The sequence below is a fragment of the Mobula hypostoma genome, chromosome 1 (genome assembly GCF_963921235.1).
Source record: "Mobula hypostoma chromosome 1, sMobHyp1.1, whole genome shotgun sequence".
In the NCBI taxonomy this organism is placed as follows: Eukaryota; Metazoa; Chordata; class Chondrichthyes; order Myliobatiformes; family Myliobatidae; genus Mobula; species Mobula hypostoma.
In genome coordinates this window covers 222,025,549-222,046,247 of record NC_086097.1, presented here as the reverse complement: position 1 = coordinate 222,046,247, position 20,699 = coordinate 222,025,549, and the positions used below count along the sequence as shown (strand labels likewise).

General features: G+C 41.5%; 1 protein-coding gene across 2 annotated transcripts in view; it reads left to right on the top strand.

The window, feature by feature from the left end:
• Positions 1-20,699, top strand: part of LOC134343350 (transient receptor potential cation channel subfamily A member 1-like) — a 125,674-nt gene that overhangs the window by 62,845 nt on the left and 42,130 nt on the right. For both annotated transcript variants that reach the window (XM_063042054.1, XM_063042047.1), the window contains exons 11-19: positions 427-527; positions 757-926; positions 4,094-4,258; positions 7,896-8,010; positions 9,628-9,794; positions 10,762-10,852; positions 11,462-11,521; positions 11,604-11,702; positions 19,084-19,154. In XM_063042054.1, the coding sequence (XP_062898124.1) occupies positions 427-527; positions 757-926; positions 4,094-4,258; positions 7,896-8,010; positions 9,628-9,794; positions 10,762-10,852; positions 11,462-11,521; positions 11,604-11,702; positions 19,084-19,154 (1,039 nt within the window). The remainder of the gene's footprint in view (positions 1-426; positions 528-756; positions 927-4,093; positions 4,259-7,895; positions 8,011-9,627; positions 9,795-10,761; positions 10,853-11,461; positions 11,522-11,603; positions 11,703-19,083; positions 19,155-20,699) is intronic.

The window sequence follows — 20,699 nt, the reverse complement described above, 5'->3', positions numbered from 1 at the left end:
ACTTGTGACTTTTTATTGCATTTCCAAAACTAGGACAAATGCATATTTGTGTGTCATGCATGTGGTAACCTGCATTTGCCATCACTGCATGGTAAACATTTGTTACTGAGACATTGCTGTGTGTCTGGTGCAGTTTTCTATTAGCATCAGATGCTCCAGCTCTTAAAGTCACCTGACAACCAGCTTCACTCATGCTAAAGAAGTGCACTCACAAGCCAAGCTTTCTAGGGCCAGAGATACGTCAAATGTTCCTTACAGATCTTCTGCACTTAGTAAGGGAGCAGACTTCTGTTAGTAATTGTGCCACCATTGAGGTAATTGATTTGGAATTGTATATTATGGATTTTTGCTATTGTAAGAATCATTCCATAACTTTTTAATATAACTAATAATATTTATAACTTGTATAACAATCTCTTTTCTTAGGTGCTAATGTAAAAATTAAGAATAATATGCAATGCAACTTCCTTCATTTAACTGTCCTGCAACCAAAAGGGTTACAAAACCTCAGTGAAGAAATACTTCAGGTAAATGATTATTTGTGCTTCTACATGGACAGCTTTTGGAATTCTCACTATTTTTCCATAATTATTAAAAATTGAGCTAGAAACTGAAAATTCAAACCCAGTTTGTTCTAAGGTAACAAGTTTGGGGAGAAAGGTTTATCAGCAATTTTGACACACTTAAACAAACATTTTGTGGGTCTATTCATTTCTAATCTATTTACCATTTTATCTTTTGTGTATTCTTTTGCAGTCCGTAGAAGTGCGTGAGCTCTTGAATGACAAAGATATTAATGGCTGTACTCCGTTGCACTATGTGTGTAAACAGGGTTTAACAGACTCTGTAGTTAAAATGTTGGCACTAAATGTATCTCTTCACTTGAAAGCAACAGACAAAAGATCATCACTGCATTTTGCAGCAAGGTAGGTTAGCTCGCAAATCTCAAATGTATTGCTTTGATTGTAAGATTTAGCTTCTTTATATGTCTGAGCCTCCATTGGTCAGGATCTACCAAGGATATTGCATCCTATCGGTCTAGATACACAAGCCAAACCTTGCAATGGAGAGCAAGCTGTTGCCCATGTAACAAGCTCACCCTCTCTATGCATCTGATGAACCAAAAATAATGATAGAGAACAGTGCAGTTTGGAACTACCAGCACCACGGAAGTTGCCAGTTAGTATTGAACTCAACATAGGACTGCCCTAGGGACTTCAGATCTGGATTTTTCCCTTGGGATTTACTCCTGAAGTATCCCCCATTGTTGGGTGTAGCCACAAGGCAGTGCAGGTTTGAGATCAGAGTTTTCCTTCTTCTAGATGAGCTGCCAAACAGGGCTGACGAGCCCATCTGCATGAAGTGACTGGCTTTAAGGCGCTAGTAGCCCAACTTTGCCCCCTTCTCCTGTCAGTAGAAATGGTTCCACTGGGCTTAGTAGCTAGGCTACACATGAAAACCAGGAGCTGGACTTGGTTGTCTGAGGCTATTTGAGATTGCATGCCATTGGGAGCATTTAGTAGGTAGTGGGAGCTTATCCCCATTACCACCTCTGACTATAACAACCTTAAGGTTGTGTATATGTAGGCTGCAATAAATTTAAATACTTTGGAAATAAATGCTTCTCTTTGGTGAGCATTAAAGATTCCATGGTGTTTTTTCGAAGTGTCCTTTAGTTCCTGTATCCCTCAGTTAGCAAACAAATTAGGAACAGGAGTAAGCCACTCAGCCCATCTTGTCTGCTTGATTATTTAGTCAATTATTTCATTTTTTGTCACATGTATCAAGGTACCGTGCAAAACTTGCCTTGCATACCTTTCAAACAGATGGATTCATTACAACAGTGCTTTGAGGTAGTACAAGGGAAAGCAATGACAGAGCGCAGAGTAACGTGTTGCAGTTACACAGAAAGTGTAGTGCAGGCAGCTGATAAGGTACAAGGTTATAACAAGGTAGATTGAGGTCAAGATTCCCTTTTATTGTACTGAGGAAAACATTCCATGGGACAGAAGTTTTCCTTTGGCTGGTGGTACATGTTTCAGGCCATTGTACCTTCTGCTCAATGGGAGGAGGAGAAGAAAGACGGTCTTAGATGGGTGGTGTCTGCTTACAATAACTGTTTTATTGAGGTAATAAGAATTACAGGCAGTGTCCACAGCTCTCTGCACATTATTGCAGTCACGAAGAGTGCAGTTGTCATAATAAGCCATGGCACATTTGGATAGGATACTTTTTATGGTGCTTTGATAAAAATTGATGAGGGTCAAAGGGGACATGCAAAATTTCTTTGGATTCCTGAGGAAGTGGGGGCACTGGCGAGCTTTCTTAGCCATGTCTTCAACATAGTTGGACCAGGACTGGCTTTGGTGATGTTCACCCCCAGGAATTTGAAACTCTTGACCCATTCAATACTGTTGATGTAACCAGGAGCACGAGCATTCACGGAACCAATGACCAGGGAACTGAGACTTGTATTCCACAATCCCACCTAACTCCATAATTTTTTTTGTCCGCTTGCACAACAAGAATCAAACTCCACCTTAAAAACATTCAAAGTTTCCACTGCATTTCAAGGAAAATAGTTGCAAAGAGCCACAACCCTCTGAGAGAAAGAAAGATAACATCAACCCCGTTTTAAATGGCAACTCCTCCTTCCCAATCAGCAACCTCGAAGTTTAGTTTCTTCTTAGCTTAGATAAAATAGACTCTTGACCTTATTTCCTACATGCACTGCACTTTCTCTGTAACTGTAATGCTCTCAGTGTTCACCCTGTCAGGATTTCCCAGGATCTTTATGCGTCAGTCATAGTGGCTGTCACATTTTTCAGGTAAGTTAGATACAAACCTGGTCTGTCTAACGTTTCCTCATAATACAAGCCACTTATATTCTAGATTCTATACTTGCAGCACCTTTTCAGCTTTCGTTGAAAATTTCTGCTTAAGAGCTTTGGTATTATTCCAAGACATATGAACTTTTCCATCATGGAAAAAATGACTTCTGAGATTAAAGTCTCTGGGTTCAGACAAAAGTATGCAAAGAGACAAAGGCAATGAACCGGGGGGTGGGTCAGCACATGAGGGGGATGCAGGTGCTGTCTGGAAGAAGGATCTGGGCCAGGAGGGATTGGGTGAAGTTCTTCAATGAAGAATTGGTTCTGGAAATGGGGCAGGAAGAGATCTTAAACTGGGTTTAGAGTTTGTATTCAGGAGGAGCTAAACTTGCTTTGGGGTGATCTGTAAGGAAAAAGTCATTTTTGAAAATGTCTCCTGTTACTGTGTTTACGATTTTCTGGGGGAATGCATTATAGTTGTCCAGCTGGAAAATTGTTTTCTTGCTTTGCTGCTAAAGAAGATAGCTGGGAGTAGAATGGAGTTGTGGAGAACATGAGATGGGGATCAAGAGCTTGAGATGGTGAAGTGGTCATGATTTCAGTGAATCATATGTCAGGACCTGAGATCTTGGTCATTAGAGCGTTTCACTACGGGGATATCAACATCAGAGGGTTGGGGGATTTAAGGGGTCCAATGAGTGGGGAATTAGAAGATTGGAAGTGGGTAGAGAGAGAGAGAGAGGGAATGACTTTAATATGGGTGAGAGTAGGGGGAGTTATTTTTAATGTGGGGATTTCGAGTGGTGTGAGTTTCAGATTGGTTGGCAATGACATTGGGAGAGATGATGGGGTCAGAAGAGTCAAGGAGACCTATGTCATTCCACTTATGAAAAGTAAGTATTATAGTTCCTCATATGACATTCTTCAATATAGTGCGGGGTGGCACAATAGAGCAGTGATTAGAACTATGCTTTACAGTACCAGTGACCTGGATTCAATTCACGCCACTGGACTTTGTACGTTCTCCTCGTGACAGTGAGAGTTTCCTTGGTGTGCGCCCGCTTTCTCCCACAGTCCAAAGACATACCAGTTGGTAGGTTAATTAGTCACTGTAAATCATCCGGTGACAAGGCTGGGGTTAAATCAGGGGTTGCTGGATGGCGTGGTTTGAAGGAACAGAAGGGCCAATTCTGCCCCTTATCTCAAAATATAAATCAAAGTAAAAGTCAAACCCACTGACACCAATATACATGTAATTCCAGTTGTGGCCGGCTCAATACATGCAAATTGCTGCTGCAGGCTATAAATGACTCCAAACTACTGAACGAAGGGGATGAGAAAGGAATGACGCCACTGCTGTTGGCGGCACAGAATGGGCACACCGACGTGGTGCAGCTGCTCCTCAGGAAAGGAGCTCTCCTCATGTGGTGAGTGGTGAGGCGACGTCATGTTTTCATTCTCTACCACACTGACTATTGACGAAAATGAGAAAGGAAAGACTTCTCACTTCTTTCACTTTCTTGCTAAACTTCATAAAATTTGCCATTGATTGGATTAGATCACTTTCTCATTATTTGTACTCAGAATGGGTTTTCTCTATTCTCTCCATGTAACATACAGTGAAACAATCCTCACTTCAAACAAATGCAGCTCGCTATTCTAATGTAAACCTTTATTTTCTTCTTACTCTTACTACCTGTCTATGTTTCCTCCTGCCATTCTTTTTCCTTACTGTCCCTGACCCACTTCAGCAAAATTACACAGACTTAACCAGTTTAATCTGATCTCATCTGCCATGTGATTTCCCTCTATCAGAAATTCCCTTTGCTCTTCCTGTCACACAGTAAAATGTCTTTCTCTTTATCAGGCCTGCTGAAGGGTCCCTTATTTAAAATTCCAACTGTTTCCCTTTTTACAGATGCTTCCCGACCCCCTTATCTTAGTATTTCCTGTTTTACATCAGATCTATATCATCTGCAGTTCTTCCCAATGTTCACATATTTCTTTACCTGCGCCAGCTTTCACTCAGATTTCTCTTGGTAAACGTTAATGCCCATGCAGAACAGTTCATGTTTCGAGGCAGTGTTACTCCAAAATTCTTGGAGGAGGATTTTTTCTAATACCTGGATAATAAATCAGACATGATGGAATGATAGAGCTGGCTATGTGGGCCAAATGAGCTAATTCTGCTACTACGTCTTAAGGTTTTATAATTTGATGCCTGCCCTATTGCTGGAGAGTCTTATTCAATAGCTGCCATTTTGTTTCAGAATCAGATTTCTACAGCACTGCGGATTATCTTTCGCCTACTGCTCTCCACCACCTCCCTGAGATAGTTCTGGTTTGTTTTCATTCCTCTAACTTCTAAGTTCCCTGTTTTTTTTTTAGTTAACTATTTGTCAGATTCCCTTTTGAAATGTGTTATAGATTCTGCTCTAGTTTATTGCTTCTGATATGACCTGTATGCATTAAGAGATCTGTCTTTTAATGATAATTTTTTTAGACACTGGACTGGCAGTTCCCACTTGACCTAGCTATAGCTGGAACCTCATGTAACTACTGAGCTAGTAGAACAGGCAGGTTCTGGATCTCTTTAAGGCAGGCGATCAGACAACATAGTACAAAGTTATAACAAATTTTATCAACAAACAGAGAGAGGCAAGTCTGATTTCAAATAAAATACAGCGTCGGAGTTACCATCAGGTCAAATAAAATGCAATAGTACTATCTTTAGCTTATGGCTCATACAAGACTGAAGTCTCATCTGTCCATCACAGTGTGAAATAAAATGCATCAAAAGGAACTGCAAACCTCACGTGGGTACACAAGGTCACTGAAATAAGTCAACCAAGAGGATCAGCAATGCTACCACTCACCTTCCACAATGGACTAGACACTGGCCCAAGCACCTTTAAGGCAACCTGGAGAGAAAGGTCCCACACTATTTTCCTTCCAGCTGGAAGCAACAGGCACAATTCTCGATTCCACCTGCCGACAGTCATACTGCCATTGTAAGATTACAGAGGAGAGAATGGGAGTAAGGATCCAAAATTTCCATGGGTCTCTAAAATTTAGGGAAATAATATGAGTGAAGAAAGGAGGGTGATGTTATCACTGGCAGTACGGTCTGAAACATGCAAAATGTTGGCCTGTCTACTTGTGCCATAATCTACCGACATGTTTCTATTGCAGGATATAGTAAATTCATTAAAGGGAAACACTAACGTAGACATCATTATTATGTGCTGCACCGTATGACTATGAATGCTCTTGACAAACTTTTCTACTGAAGTAGTTTGCAATTGCCTTCTCCTGGGCGGTATCTTTATGAGATGGGTGACCCCAGCCATTATCAACACTTCCCAGACTGTCTGGCTGATGTCAGTGGTCGCACAACCAGGACTTGTGATACATACCAGCTGCTCATATGACCATCCATCACCTGCTCTCATGGTTTCATGTAGTGCCCGGTCAGAGATCTGGCTCATGCAATCACAGGAACTGATAGGTTAATACATGGTCAGGCTAAGGACAGCATAATGAGCTCTGCCTTAGAAGTAGTACTCAAGAACATGCAGTAGTTTCAAACCATTCCAGCAGTGAAGCAACTGTATGAAGATGAAGATGAAGATGAAGACTAAGGGGATGTAGATCATTTGTGCCTTTTGTGGCACATGTGATCATGTGGCAACATAGATAATGATTAGACCATACCATGTAGGAGCAGAATTAGGCCATTTGGCCCATCAAGTCTGTTTCACCATTTCATCATGGCTGATCAATTATCCTCTCAGCCGGAATCTGCTGCCTTCTCCCTGTATCCCTTCACGGGATCCCTTCATTAATCAGGAATCTATCAAACTCTGCCTTGAATGTACTTGACCTCCACAGTCACATGTGGTGACGAATTCTACTGATTCACCATTCTCTGGCTCAAGAAATTTTTCCTCATCTCTGCTGGAAATAGACGTCCCTCTGTTCTGAGGCTGTGTCCTCTGATCCTAGGCTCCCCCACCATAGGTAACATCCTCTCCACATCACACTCTATTGAGGCCTTTCAACAGTCAGTAGGTTTCAATGAGATTTGCACCCCCCCCCCCATTCTTCTAAATTCCAGCGAGTACCGGCCCAGAGCCATCAAACACTCCTCATATAATAAGCCTTTCAATCCCAGAAGCTGCTTTGAACCCTCTCCAATGTCAGCACGGCCTTTCTTCTAATACTGTTCACTGTGACGGCATTTTTGTGAGCAGTGCCATTCAGCAAATGGTGTGCCATAGATCCTGCATGTATTATGTAAGGACATAGTGAGGAAGCAGTGAGCGACTGTAGATGGACATCTGCTTGTACATGCAGCAGCTTATACTGATGGAAGCGGATTGGCTCAAGGCACTGCACATTGACTGTAATACTGGAACTCTTGAGGACCTACAGAAGCACTTTGCAAAATGCTTTGTTCCCATGTCCAACATTGTTGGATGCTACACTCACATTTGTTTTTCTCTGGAGTCAAGCACAATTAATATCATTCGAGTCCACTTCCTCGTGATCTTAAACAACATCTGATGGAAGAATAGCACAAGGTGGAACACAATGGTGCTGCTGAAGATTCAACATACTGATTGGTTGACCTCATTAGTGATGGTCAGAAAGGGAAGTGACATGGGGCGCTCATGATCAGCAGGCCAGGCAGCATCCGTAAGGAGGGAAACAGTTACTGCTTCAGATATAGAAAATTTCTGAGCTCCTGCTGTGTAAGCAGGACTGCAGACCAGAGCGACCACTGTTCTTTTGTAAATATTGAGGCATATTGTCCTCTTTCAGCTGGGTCTGGAGCATTTCCTCATGCTGGTTGATAACCACTCAAAGGGATTACAATTATCAGATCCCATATGTGTACAGAATGGACAATACAAGTTCTATAACTCATGGCAAAGGTTTCTGACACACCAGATCAGCTCACTTTACTCTAATAGAATATGGCATTGCTTAATTTTTCTATACTACCCAAAATCTAGTTGGACAGATAAATAAGCTTTTACTTTATTTTTCGATCCATTGAAGTGACTACAAGTGTTGGACAGCTTTACATTATGCTGCCTTTGGAGGATATTCGCGAACAATGGAAGTATTATTACAGTGTAATATATCACTTCTTGACCAGGTGGATGAAAAAGGAGTGAGTGAATATGTTTTATTTATTTTCATTTAGACCATGCTACTTAGTTTTTGTTGTTGGGTAAAACCACAATATGTTACTTGTGCAACTTTGGTGCTTAGTAAACCAAAGTACTTTTTTAATAGAATTTTCTGTTCACATATCCAAGGCCCTATTGACCTAACCTTCTGTTTAACAAATGAAGCTCTCATTTTTCCCTTGCCACACCATTCCTGGTCCTACTCAACCCTCTCTACTGCCTTAAACTTCACCATCTTCATTAATTTCATGTTGCCAGCTACCCTCAGAGCAGATTAAGCCAATAAAAAGATAACACCTTTATTAGAGAGAGAGGCCATTAATTGACCAAGTAAACATAAAGTAAAATCAGCAAAGTCTCCACACAGACTTCTTTTGATTGGATAACACTGATTCACTGTGGGCACTAATAACCAAGCGCTTATGAAAAAACTCCATCTGTATTTCTAGTTTAAAGGAAAATGCAGTTTTGTAATATGTATCTGTGGCAGGATGGGACAGGAGGTTGAAATTAGGTAAAGTCTGAATCTGAGGCCTCCGTCGGCCAGAGTTGAACATGGATATTGCGCCTTAGCTGTCTAGATACGCAAGCCAGGGCAGTACGATATGGAGAGCAAGCTGTTGCCCATGTAGCAAGCTCCCCCTCTCCACACTTCTGATGAATCCAAAGGAATGGCAGAGACCAACACAGTTTGGTACCAGCAGTGTCGCAGGAGTTGCTAGTCAGCGTTGAACTCAATATAGGTCTGCCTTAGGGACTCCAGCTCCGGGTTTTTCCCTCTGGGTTTACTCCCGAAGCCTTCCCCATGTGTGGGAACAGCTGCAAGGCAGCGGAGGTTCGAGGCTAGAGATTTCCTTCTCCTAGACGAGCTGCTGATGAGCCCCATCCACCCAAAGCAACTTATTTTAAGATGCCAGTAACCCGCCTTTGCCCCTTCTCCTGTCAGTAGAAATGGTTCCACCGGGCTTAGTAGCTAAGCCACACGTGAAGGCCAGGACCTGGTTGTCAAAGGCTACTTGAGGTGCACACCATTGGGAGCTTGTCCCCACTACCAACCCCGGCTATAACAACCTTAAGGAATATGGTATTTAACAAATATATTGTGTTAAGATACATCAGATAGCTATAATGCGATCTATAGTGCTACATGTTGAAATACAGGGAGAAATTTTAACTCATCCTTTCAGATATGAATGGGGTGGGAGGAGAGTTGAATATGGTCATCAGTTCAACTTAGTTCATTGTAATTAAAACTTTAACCATGCTGATTAGCCATTGACTGATGGTGTGATTTTTAGCTGATTAAAAATGTAAAAGAACTCACAATGCCACTAATACTGATAGTGAGGAAAACGTCTGTAATTTTGTGTGCAAGTGAGAGAGCTTTTTGTTGGTTAATCTTCAATCATCTTTCATTGTCATTCAGCCATTCCAAAAGGTATAGAAAAGATTGCAGTTTTCACATTGTACTTGGTCAGATAGAAGTCATCAGTATTTTATAAAGATAGTTAATCATTACACTGGTACAGATGGCATTGTATTTTTTCTTGTACTATTAAAGTAATTCTCAAAAACCTTCTTTATTATTCATTCCAAAGAATACGGCTCTCCACTTGGCGGCAAAAGGAGGTCATAATGGTGCAGTGCGCCTCTTGCTAGCCAGGGGAGCTGCAATTACCCTGAACAAGAATGAAGCTTCCTTTTTTCATGAAGCAATTCGCAATAAAAGAAAGGACACCAGTTTAGTTATTATCCAAAGTGAAAGGTACGAATGTGATATTTCACTTATTGCTGTGCTTGTGCAAGCTTTTGAAACAATTTATTATCAAAATATTTAGTTTAAGTATCATCCCTACAAAAAAGGCAAAATTAAGTGTGTCAGTGCTTGCCAAATTATCAGTTATTAAATATACATCCATCAGTTGTTAAATATACATCCAGAGAGTTCTTCCACAATAGGCCTTTGTAGCAATAAGGAGGTGAGAGAATGCAGGCAATAAGGCCTACTGTGTGCAGCAAAAGGAGAGCAGGTGACGTGCCACACAAAGATTAGTTACTTCAAAGTTCTGCTGGACCGTTGATGTGCCACTGTCAGCTGTTGCTCTATGATTGTTTTGCAGAGTGTGAACAAAACAATGTTCAAACGTGAGGGTTAGGTGGAAAAAGAAAAGGCGAGTTCCGCTGTGTATGGCCTCCAGATCGAGCATACTCAGTGCTGTTTGCCATCTCTCTGCCAATGATATTGCTCGTGCGTGCTTTTGTTGTCGGAGTTTGTGAGGTGGCGACACTATCCTCTCCTGTTAGAGGGATCACTCAGATTCTCATAGTCAAAGAGTCATGAACAGACTATGACTCAATCATTTTGCTACCAAATCCACACTATTGACTCCCTATTCTGTGCCAAAATATTACGGGAGTGAAGTGGGAGTGGGAAATGTGAAGAGATTTTAAGGCACTTCAGCAATGTATGTGACTCTGGGTAGACAATATTTAACGTAAAAACCCCTGGGATTACAAACACAAGTGAAGATGCAGAGGAGACTTGACAATTTCGGTTTAAACAAAGATCTTGCAAGAATGAGTAGATGAGACTCAGAATGCAGTTAGATAATTCACTGCAGGGAATGGAACAATACCAAGCTCAGAATAATTAATTCAAAGGCACATATAACAGACAGAATGGTTTGCCGTGGGATTCACTTTTTGAGTTTTGTTATCTTTTCTCATTTTAGATTTGATGAAGCTGTACAAGCCTTTGTACATGGTTCCTCTATGCAATGCCCGATACTGGAAATGATTGAACATCTCCCAGAAGCCTTTGCTGTAAGTCAGCTTTTGGAATAATCTTGAGACATTGCATTATTCTTTAGACTGCTCAATGATTTTATCAAATCACTTGAAATATTCTTGTAATGTGACTTAAGCACTCTTTCTGTTTGTACGCGTCCATAGAAAAGGCTGCTCCAAAATAAGTCTAATCTGCCGCAAGCTTTTATTAACTTTGGCCTTTTAGTGCTTCTGTGGGTTTTAAATTGACAAAACATCTGAAATTGAATTGAATGCAAATTGAAACATTTTTGGGATTTTATAACATTGCATAATTAATTCCTTACTTTCACTGTCTACTTATTCCCATCCTTTCTTATGTTAAACAGTATAATCTTACAAATATATCATTAGCTGTAAAGTTCTTCATAACCTTCTGAAATGTTTGTGAAGGGCACCGCACAAGGCTTCTTCCTCAAAATCTGGCTTCCTTAATACTCTAAGTTTATTATTCCATTCTATTTACTCTTTCACATATCTAATATTCTTTGTTTTTATTTACAAATTTTAATTTTTCCCTGTTGCTTGAGTAAAGTGTGATAATCACATTGTGTTACCTTGTAAAATGTACAACTTTCTGTAAGGGTCTATTCCATTCATTTTAAGGGTCTTTTGGACATATGCATGACAGAATCCTCAGAAGACAAGAAAAGTATAGACTACTCAGTAAGTGAACATTTTATTGGAATTTAGGATTGCCCATGTTTTAACAATAACATAGCCCTAATGGTTTAATTCTACTATGCAGATTGAATATAACTTCAAATACCTACAATGTCCACTTAAGTATAGAAAACTTGCGAAAGAGGACGCGCGGGTGGAAGATCCACCCCTAGCAACTTTAAATGTAAGTACATTTTTAATATTTAGCAGTTAATTGAAATATTGGGTTTCCCTTTATATTGTCTAAATGGATTCCAGTAACTCTTTCCAAATTACTCTACAGGTCAAAATCCTTTGGAATTAACAGGAAAATAGCTATGATGGGTTAAAAGAGAGCTGCAAACTCACAGACAAGAAAATGTTCTGGATTTATGGGATCTGATTGTTATAATTGCTAGTGGGCTGCCACAGGGATCTGTGTTAATATTATTGCTGAGAAAGTGGTTCAATCCCTAGTAAATTGTACTTAGCTTAGACATATGCAGCATTGTGGTCTGGACAAACATTTTGCATACTTAAAGTTGACATAGATCAAAGCTGAAATTATTTGAGGAAGAAAAAGGCCTTCCCATTACAGTTTAAGATCATAAGATGATAAGAAATAGTAGTAGAACTTGGGCCATCGAGTCTTCTTTGCCATTTTATCATGGCTAATCCATTTTTCCTCTCAACCCCAGCCTCCTGTCTTCTCCCTGTATCCCTTCATGCACTGACCAATCAAGAGTCTATCAATTTCTGTGGACTTGGCCTCCACACCTGTCAGGGGCAACAAATTTCACAGATTCACCACCCTCTTGCTAAAGAAATTCCTCCTCATGTCTGTTCTATTCTGAGGCTGTGTCCTCTGGTCCTAGACCCTCCACCATAGGAAATATTCTCTCCACATCCAGTCTATCAAGATCTTTTACCATTCAATAGGTTTCAATTAGGTCATCCCTCATTCTTCTGAATTCCAGTGAAAACGGGTCCAGAGCTATCAAACGCTCTTCATATGACAAGCCATTCAATCCTGGAATCATTTTCGTGAAACTCATTAGAACCCTCTCCAGTATCAGCTCATCCTTTCTAAGAGGAGGGGCCCAAAACTGCTCACAATACACCAAGTGAGCCGCACCAGTGCTTTATGAATTCTCAACATTACATCCTTGCTCTTATATTCTAGTCCTCTGGAAATGAATGCTAACATTGCATTTGCTTTCCTCACCACTGACTCAACCTGCAAATGATCCTTTAGGGAATCCTGCACAAGGACTCCCAAGTCCCTTTTCACCTCAGATTTCTGAATTTTTCTCCCCATTTAGAAAATAGTCAACTCTTTTATTTCTTCTATCAAAGGGCATGACCATACACGTCCTGACTCTATATTCCAATTAGCTCAATTTCTTTTATGCTCACTTTAACCGACAAAATGAGGCAACTTCACAAACTCTCACGCACCGCAGCGACACTGTGATTTCAGTCTCAGCATCCTTCAGGAGAGTAATCCCATGAAAAGCATATGGCTCAGGTGGCATACCTGGCCAAGTACTGAAGACCCGTGCTAATCAACTGGCTGGCGTGTTCAGTGATAACTTTAACATCTTGCTCTGGCAGTCTGTGGTATCCTCCTGCTTCAAGCAGGCTTCGGTTATCCCTCAGGCAGTCCTGGTGAAACATTGGCTGTACTCTTTTCCATAGATACCGCCTGGCCTGCTGAGTTCCTCCAGCATTTTGTGTGTGTGTGTTGCTTCTGATATACCGGTTCCTAAGAACGTAGTAACCTGGCTCAATGACTATTGTTCAGTAGCACTTACATCCACCACGATGAAGTGCTTTGAGAGGTCGGAGAAGAAACATATCAAGTCCTGCCTGAGGAGCAACTCAGCTCCACTCCCATTTGCCTACTATCACAAGAAGTCAACAGCAGATGCCATTTCATTGGACTCAACCCTGGAGCATCTGGACAGTGAAGAGGTTTACAACAAAATGCTCTTCATTAACTACACTTTCACATTTAATACTATTCTCCCCTCAAAGCTAATCAATAATCTTAAAGACCCAGGCTTCAATACCTCCTTGTGCAACTGGATCCTCAGTTTCCTCACTTGCAGATGCTTGTCAGTTAGGATTGGCAATATCTTGTCCACGATCACCGTCAGCACAAGTGCATCGCAAGGCCCAGACTTGCTTTACCTTAATGACTGTGAGGCAAAGCACAGGTCCGATGTTATTTTTAAGTTTGCTAATGACACCGCTTTCATTGGCCAAATTAAAGGTGGTGATGAATCAGCATAGAGGAGGGTGATTGAAAATCTGGCTGAGCAGTGCAATAACAACAACCTCTCTCTCAATGTCAGCAAAACTAAAGAGCTGATTATCAACGTCAACAGGAGGAAAACAGCCGTGCATGTGACAATCCTCACCAGACGATCAGAGGTGGAGAGGGTTAGCAACTTGAAATTCCCTGGCATTATCCTTTCAGATTTTATCATCTGTCCTGAGTCCAGCAAGTAAATGCAATTACAAAGGTAGCACAGCAGCACCTCCGCTTTCTTACAAGTTTGCGAAGATTTGGTGTCTCGTCTAAAATTTTGGCAAGCTTCTGTAGATGTGCAGTGCAGAGTATACTGACGGGTTGTATCATGGCCTGGTATGGAAACACCAATACCCTTGAATGGAAAAGCCTATAAAAAGTAATGGATACAGTGCAGTCCATCATGGGTAAAGCTCTCCCTACCATTGAGCACACCTATAACGAGTGATGTCACAAGAAAGCATCATCCATCATCAAAGACCCCCACCAGCCAGACCATGCTCTCTTCTCACTGCTGCCATCGTCATCAGGACCCACACCACCAGGTTCAGGAACAGTTACTGCCCCTCAACCATCAGGCTTCTGAACTAGTGGGGATAACTTCACTCAACCTCACTTGTTCCCACAACCTATGGACTCACTTTCAATGACTCTTCATCTCATGTTCTCAATATTTATGTGTTTATTATTTCCTTTGTATCTACACAGTCTTGTTGCCTTTCCACATTGTCTGTTTGTCTGTCCTGCTGGTTACGATCTTTCATTGATTCTATCGTGTTTCTTGGATTTACTGTGTATGCCCACAAGAAAATGAATCTCAGTACATGGTGACATATATAGTATGTACTTTGATAATAAATTTACATTGAATCTTCTCCTGTCAGATATGGGACTTCAGGGTACCTAGCAATCTCCTTGATGACTATTTCTGCAGGATGCGTACCCAATTGCAGCTTCTGACTGACAAGGTCAAGGAACTGGAGCTGGAGCTGGATGTACTCGGGACCATCCAAAAGGCTGAAAAGCTCATCGATGAGACACTTACTGAGGTGGTCAGACACAGAGTGCAAGCTTCAGAGAGTAGATGGGTGACCACCAGGAGAGGTGAAGAGAGCAAACAGTCAGTGCAGGTTTACCCTGTGGTCATTCCCCTCAGCACAAATATACCCCTTTGGATTCTGCTGGGGGATGACCTATCAGGACACAGCAGTAGCAGCCAGGAAAGTTGTACTGTGGCTATCTCTGAGACTCAGCAGGGAAGAGTAGTCAGGCAGAGTGATAGTTATAGTAGACATGATAGTTAGGAGGATAGATAAGGAATTCTATGGCCAAAAGTAAGATGCCAGGATGGTGTGTTGCCTCCCAGGTGCTAGGGTCCACGATGTCTTAGGGCTGTTACAGAAGATTCTCAAGAGGGGAGGATGAGTAGCCAGAGGCTGTGGTACAAATTTGCACAAATGACATAGGTAGAAAGGGGAAAGAGGTCCTGCACTGTGAGGATAGGCCAGGAGCTAGGTAGAAAGGGGGAAGAGGTCCTGCACTGTGACGATAGGCCAGGAGCTAGGTAGAAAGGGGGAAGAGGTCCTGAACTGTGAGGACAGGCCAGGAGCTAGGTAGAAAGGGGGAAGAGGTCCTGCACTGTGAGGATAGGCCAGGAGCTAGGTAGAAAGGGGGAAGAGGTCCTGCACTGTGAGGATAGGCCAGAAGCTAGGTAGAAAGGGGGAAGAGGTCCTGCACTGTGAGGACAGGCCAGGAGCTAGGTAGAAAGGGGCTGAAGAGCAGGACCTCCAAGGTAGTGATCTCCAGGTTGCTCCCAGTGCCACGTGTTCATCAGGGCAGGAATAGGATAACAGTACAGATGAATGAGTGTCTGAGGAAATGGTGCAGGGAACAGGATTTTAGATTTCTGGATCGTAGGGATTTCTTCAGAGAAAAGTTTAACTTGTACACAAACGACGGGTTACACCTGAACTCTAGGGGGTCCAATATCCTTGTGGAAAGGTTTGCATTAATATTTGGGGGGGGGGAGTAAAGTAAAGTAACTTGGCAGGGGGATGGGAACTGATGATAGGGCTGAGATGGAGTAGTTGTTATACAAGTCAATGCAGTATGCAGCAAGACTATGAGGAAAGACAGGCAGATGATAGGGCAAAATTGCAGTCAGTGGGATAAGGTGAAGTGTAACATGGGGACAAAATAGAAAAGGATGATGAATACACAACTGAAGGTATTATATTTGAATGCATGTAGTATATGGAATAAGGTAGGTGATCTTGCAGCATAGTTAGGGATTGCCAACTATTATGTTTGGGGATCGCTGAGATGTGGCTGAAAGAAGATCATAGTTGGGAGCTTAACATCCAAAGGTACACATTGTATTAAGAGGACAGGCCGGTAGAAAGAGGGGGTGGGGTGGCTCCATTGGTAAAAAATGAAATCAAATCCTTAGAAAGAGCTGACACAGGACAGGAAAATATAGAATCCTTGTGGGTAGAGTTAAGAACCTGCAAGGTTACAAACATGCCTCCGAACAGTAGCTCGGACATGGTGAGATAGAAAAGGCATGTAATAAGGGCAATGTTGCAATAGTCATAGGGGATCTTCATATGTAGATAGATTGGGAAAATCAGGGTGGTGATGGATCCCTGGTGGGAATTTGTAGAATGCCTACACGATTGTTTTTTTAGTGCAGTTTGCGGTTGAGCCTACCAGGGAAAAGGCTATTCTGGATAAGGTGTTGTGTAATTTGATTTGATTAGGGAGCTTAAGGTTAAGGAACCCTTTCAATACAGTGTATATAATATGATAGAATTCACCCTGCCGTCTGAGAGGAAGAAGATAAAGTTAGATGTATCAGTATTACAGTGAAAAAAAGGGAATTACAGAGGCGTGGGAGAGGAGCTGGCCAAAGTTGATTGCAAGGGAACATCAGCAGGGGTGACGGCAGAACAGCAGTGGCTGGAGTTTCCTGGGGCAATTTGGAAGGTGCAGGAAAGATACATCCCAAAGATGAAGAAGTACTCTAAAGGGAGGATAAAGCAACCGTGGCTGACAAGGGAAGTCAAACACAGCATAAAAGCAAAAGGGAGGGCATATAATATAGCAAAAATTAGTGGGAAGTTGGAGGATTGGGAAGTATTTAAAAGCCAACAGAAGGTAACTGAAACTACCATAAGAGAGACAAGATGAAATATGAAGGCAAGCTAGGCAATAATATAAAAGAGAATACCAAAATTTTTTATCAGATACAGAAAGAGTAATAGAGAGGCGAGAGTGGATATTGGACCATTGGAAAATTATGGTGGAGAGGCAGTATTAGGAGACAAAAAGTAGTGGACAAACTGAATAAGTATTCAGGTTGCTAGATTAATTGGTCTTTGTAAATTGTCCCATGATTCCTCCTTGTCCCGTTACGCCAGTGCCGTTTAGGACAGCAATGAACGTCCTCCATCTGACGACGCTCACAGCTTCCTTCATCTTGTTAATAGCTTCCTCTCGGTTTACTGTCAGTCATGAAAGTCCTGGGTGGAGACTCAAGAATACTGTCACACACAGATGTAGAATTCTTCATTGCTGTTTCTGTAACAGTTTTGTTTGACCAGTCAGGATTGTTGGCACTGAGCTGAACCCCCAGACACGGAGGACCAGTGGACCACTCTTAGTCTGGCTCCTATCCTATGACCTGTTTGCCATGAGCCAAAGAGTCTAGCCAGCATAGCTCTCTGGGTCATCGAGGCACGCAAGCCTCCAAACCGTAACAATGCTATGGTCCTCTTGGAGGTGTCCTGTGATTAGGCTAGGATTAAAAATCAGGTGATTTGTGGGCGGTCTGGCTCAGGGGAGTGCAAAGGGGCCTATTCCATGCTGTATCACAATAAATAATAAATAATTTAAAGGAATGTTTTCTCACAAAGGCAAAGCTGCACTCTTTATGTTCATAATGGAGGAAGAGTTGCAACACCAGTGTTCCCAATCTCAGATCTCTAACTAGTATAAAAAGGGACGATGTGAAGCTCAATGAGAGAGTGAGCTGTAGGGAAGACACAAAATGTCTACATAATGCGTGACACCAGAGATGCAAGAAAACATTTGATCTAGCTAATCATAAACATAAGAGATTCTGCAGATGCTGGAAATCTGAGCAATAAAACACTGGAGAAACTCAGTAAGCCAGGCAGCATCTACTGAGGGCAGAACTGATAAAGGCTCTTGGCTGAAAGGTCAACTGTTTATCCAATCCTGTTGAAGGATATCAGCCCAAAACATTGACTATTTATTCCCCTCCACAGATACTGCCTGACTTACTCTGGCATTTTGCATGTGTTGCATTTAATTTAGCTAGCAAAGGAAACTTACTTTAATCTCATTGTCCTGGTGAACAGCATTAACTTTCAGCCACGACAATGGCAAAGCTACACCTTGTATAGCAGCCAGTTCCTGAGTTGCACCCAATCCTCCACAGTCCTGGTGCATGGCCCCTAGAAGACAGCGCGGTCACAAGGTTTGTGTCGAATGAAGGTTTGGCACTTGACTGAAGAATTTCACAAACAACCTGGAAGCTTTTCTTAAAGTTTTGAATTATTTATGAATCATGTCATCATTGAGAATCAACTGTAACAAAACTATAACCACAAGAGATTTTGCAGATGCTGGAATTCCAAAGTAGCACACACAAAATGCTGGATGAACTCAGCAGGTCAAGCAGCATCTATGGAAAGGAATAAAGAGTCAGCATTTTGGTCCAAGACACTTCATCAGGACCAAGCAAGCTAACTGAAACATCTAGGATGTGGTGAACAGAACAGATTTTATCTGCCAAATTACTAATACATTTAACTTATTATTTATTGAGATACGGCATGGAATAGGCCTTTCTGGCCCTTCAAACCATGCCATCCAGCAACCCCCTGATTTAATCCTATTTACAATGACCAACTAACCTACCAACAGGTACATCTTTGGACTATGGGAGGAAACCAGAGCACTTGGAGGAAATCCATGCAGTCACAGGGAGAACGTACAAACTCTTTATGGGCAGCAGTGGGAATTGAACCCCGGTCACCTGTACTGTAAACCATTGTGCTAACCACCATGCTACTATGCCGCCCCAATAAGGACTTAATAGCTTATACAAGTCCATTGTATATTCAAAGGCAAAGTGCTCTTAAATCTTAGTGGATAACTGTTTCACCTCTTCGTTATACACAAATGCACATTTTGCATGCTACTCTTTATTGCAATTTAAAATTTGATTCTGTGCTTTTTGTTTTAGGCTATGATATATTACAATCAAGTTGACCTTTTGAATCATCCTGTCTGTGAAGAGTTTCTGAAAATGAAATGGTATGCATTTGGTTGGATTAAGCTCACGGGCTGACCACATGTCCTGGTATAATCAGCATATTCAAATCATAATTGAAACTTAATACTATCATGCTACAGAAAATTATACACCTATTTTTGATGCACTTAATGAATGTTTACCACATTGACATAAATATAATGGCATGCTGAAATCTTTCATTAATCTTGCATTTGCAAGTAAGGTTTTGTGTTTGAGAAGAACAAATTTCCCCAGGTTCATGTTAAGAACAGAAAAAAAAATCAATTGAAATTTAAACCTCTGAGAAGACATTAAATAACTTCAAGTCCTAAAGTCTTGAAAGAAATATTAATGGGTAGATTTTGTCTGAGTTTACTAAGTCTAGATGTATACTTTTATTCAAAATAAGTTACAAACTATTACTTCAAAACCTGATGTAAAGGTAAGAAAAAGAATGAAGAAAAGAACTAAAAGAACTTTAAGCCAAATAAAAGAAAGGATCATTTTTGTGAAAGGTGATAAATGATTAGAATATATTAAAACTTTGAGGATGCTCGTAATAAAATTTGACAGTACAATTTAATAGAGATTATGAATGCATTGCAATGACTGTTACAGCCATTTAAGTACATTTGAAATATTATCACCTCAGTAATGCTGGAAATTCATTAGCAAGGTCCAATGATGAGAAAATCAAAGAAACATCAAGTGATTTGTGTTAATGGTGTTGTTTAGGGGTTAAATGGTTGAGTCAGAATAAAGGGAGAGCTTTCTTGTTCTCTGGGCAGATAGAGTTTAGAATCAGAATCAGGTTTATTATCACTGGCATGTGATGAGCCAGTGATAATAAACCAGCACTGGCAGTAGGAGAAGATGGCGACGCGACGCAGCGCGTGCGGCCTCTCCAGTGATGAGTATCTGTAATCTGTCAAGTAGGAGGCCGTGCACAATTCTGATTTGATGGAGGCAGACGTGAGAGCACGGAGGAACATCTGGTGAAACTTCTGAAATGCCTGTTTCGCTGCTGCTGCTACTGTGTGATCCGAAATCTCCAGAGGGGAAGGCCCGGAATCCTCGGCTTTGCCTGTTGCTTGGCGGCCGGGGCCGGGGTCAAAGCGCTCGGCAGAGATGGTGCTCGGTGCTCAGTGTCGGAGGGCTGGTCGGAGGCTCGAAATTTTCGGACGGACTCAGAGTCGGACTGTGGTCAGGTGCTTCCAGGATGCTGCATCGGCAAGTTTGCGGCGCTGGAAGCTCATGGAAGGGAGAGTTTCTCCCTTCTACTGACTGCATGAGATATTGGGGTATTGGGACTTTGAGACTTTTTTTTAACCGTGCCCATGGTCTGCTCTTATCAAATTACAGTATTGCTTTGCATTGTTGTAACTATATGTTATAATTATGTGTTTTTTGTCAGTTTTAGTCTTGGTCTGTCTTGTGTTTCTGTGATATCATACCGGAGGAACATTGTATCATTTTTTAATGCATTCATTACTAAATGACAATAATCGAGGACTGAGTGTCCTCATAATCTGATTTAATCTAATAATCTAATGTGAAATTTGTTA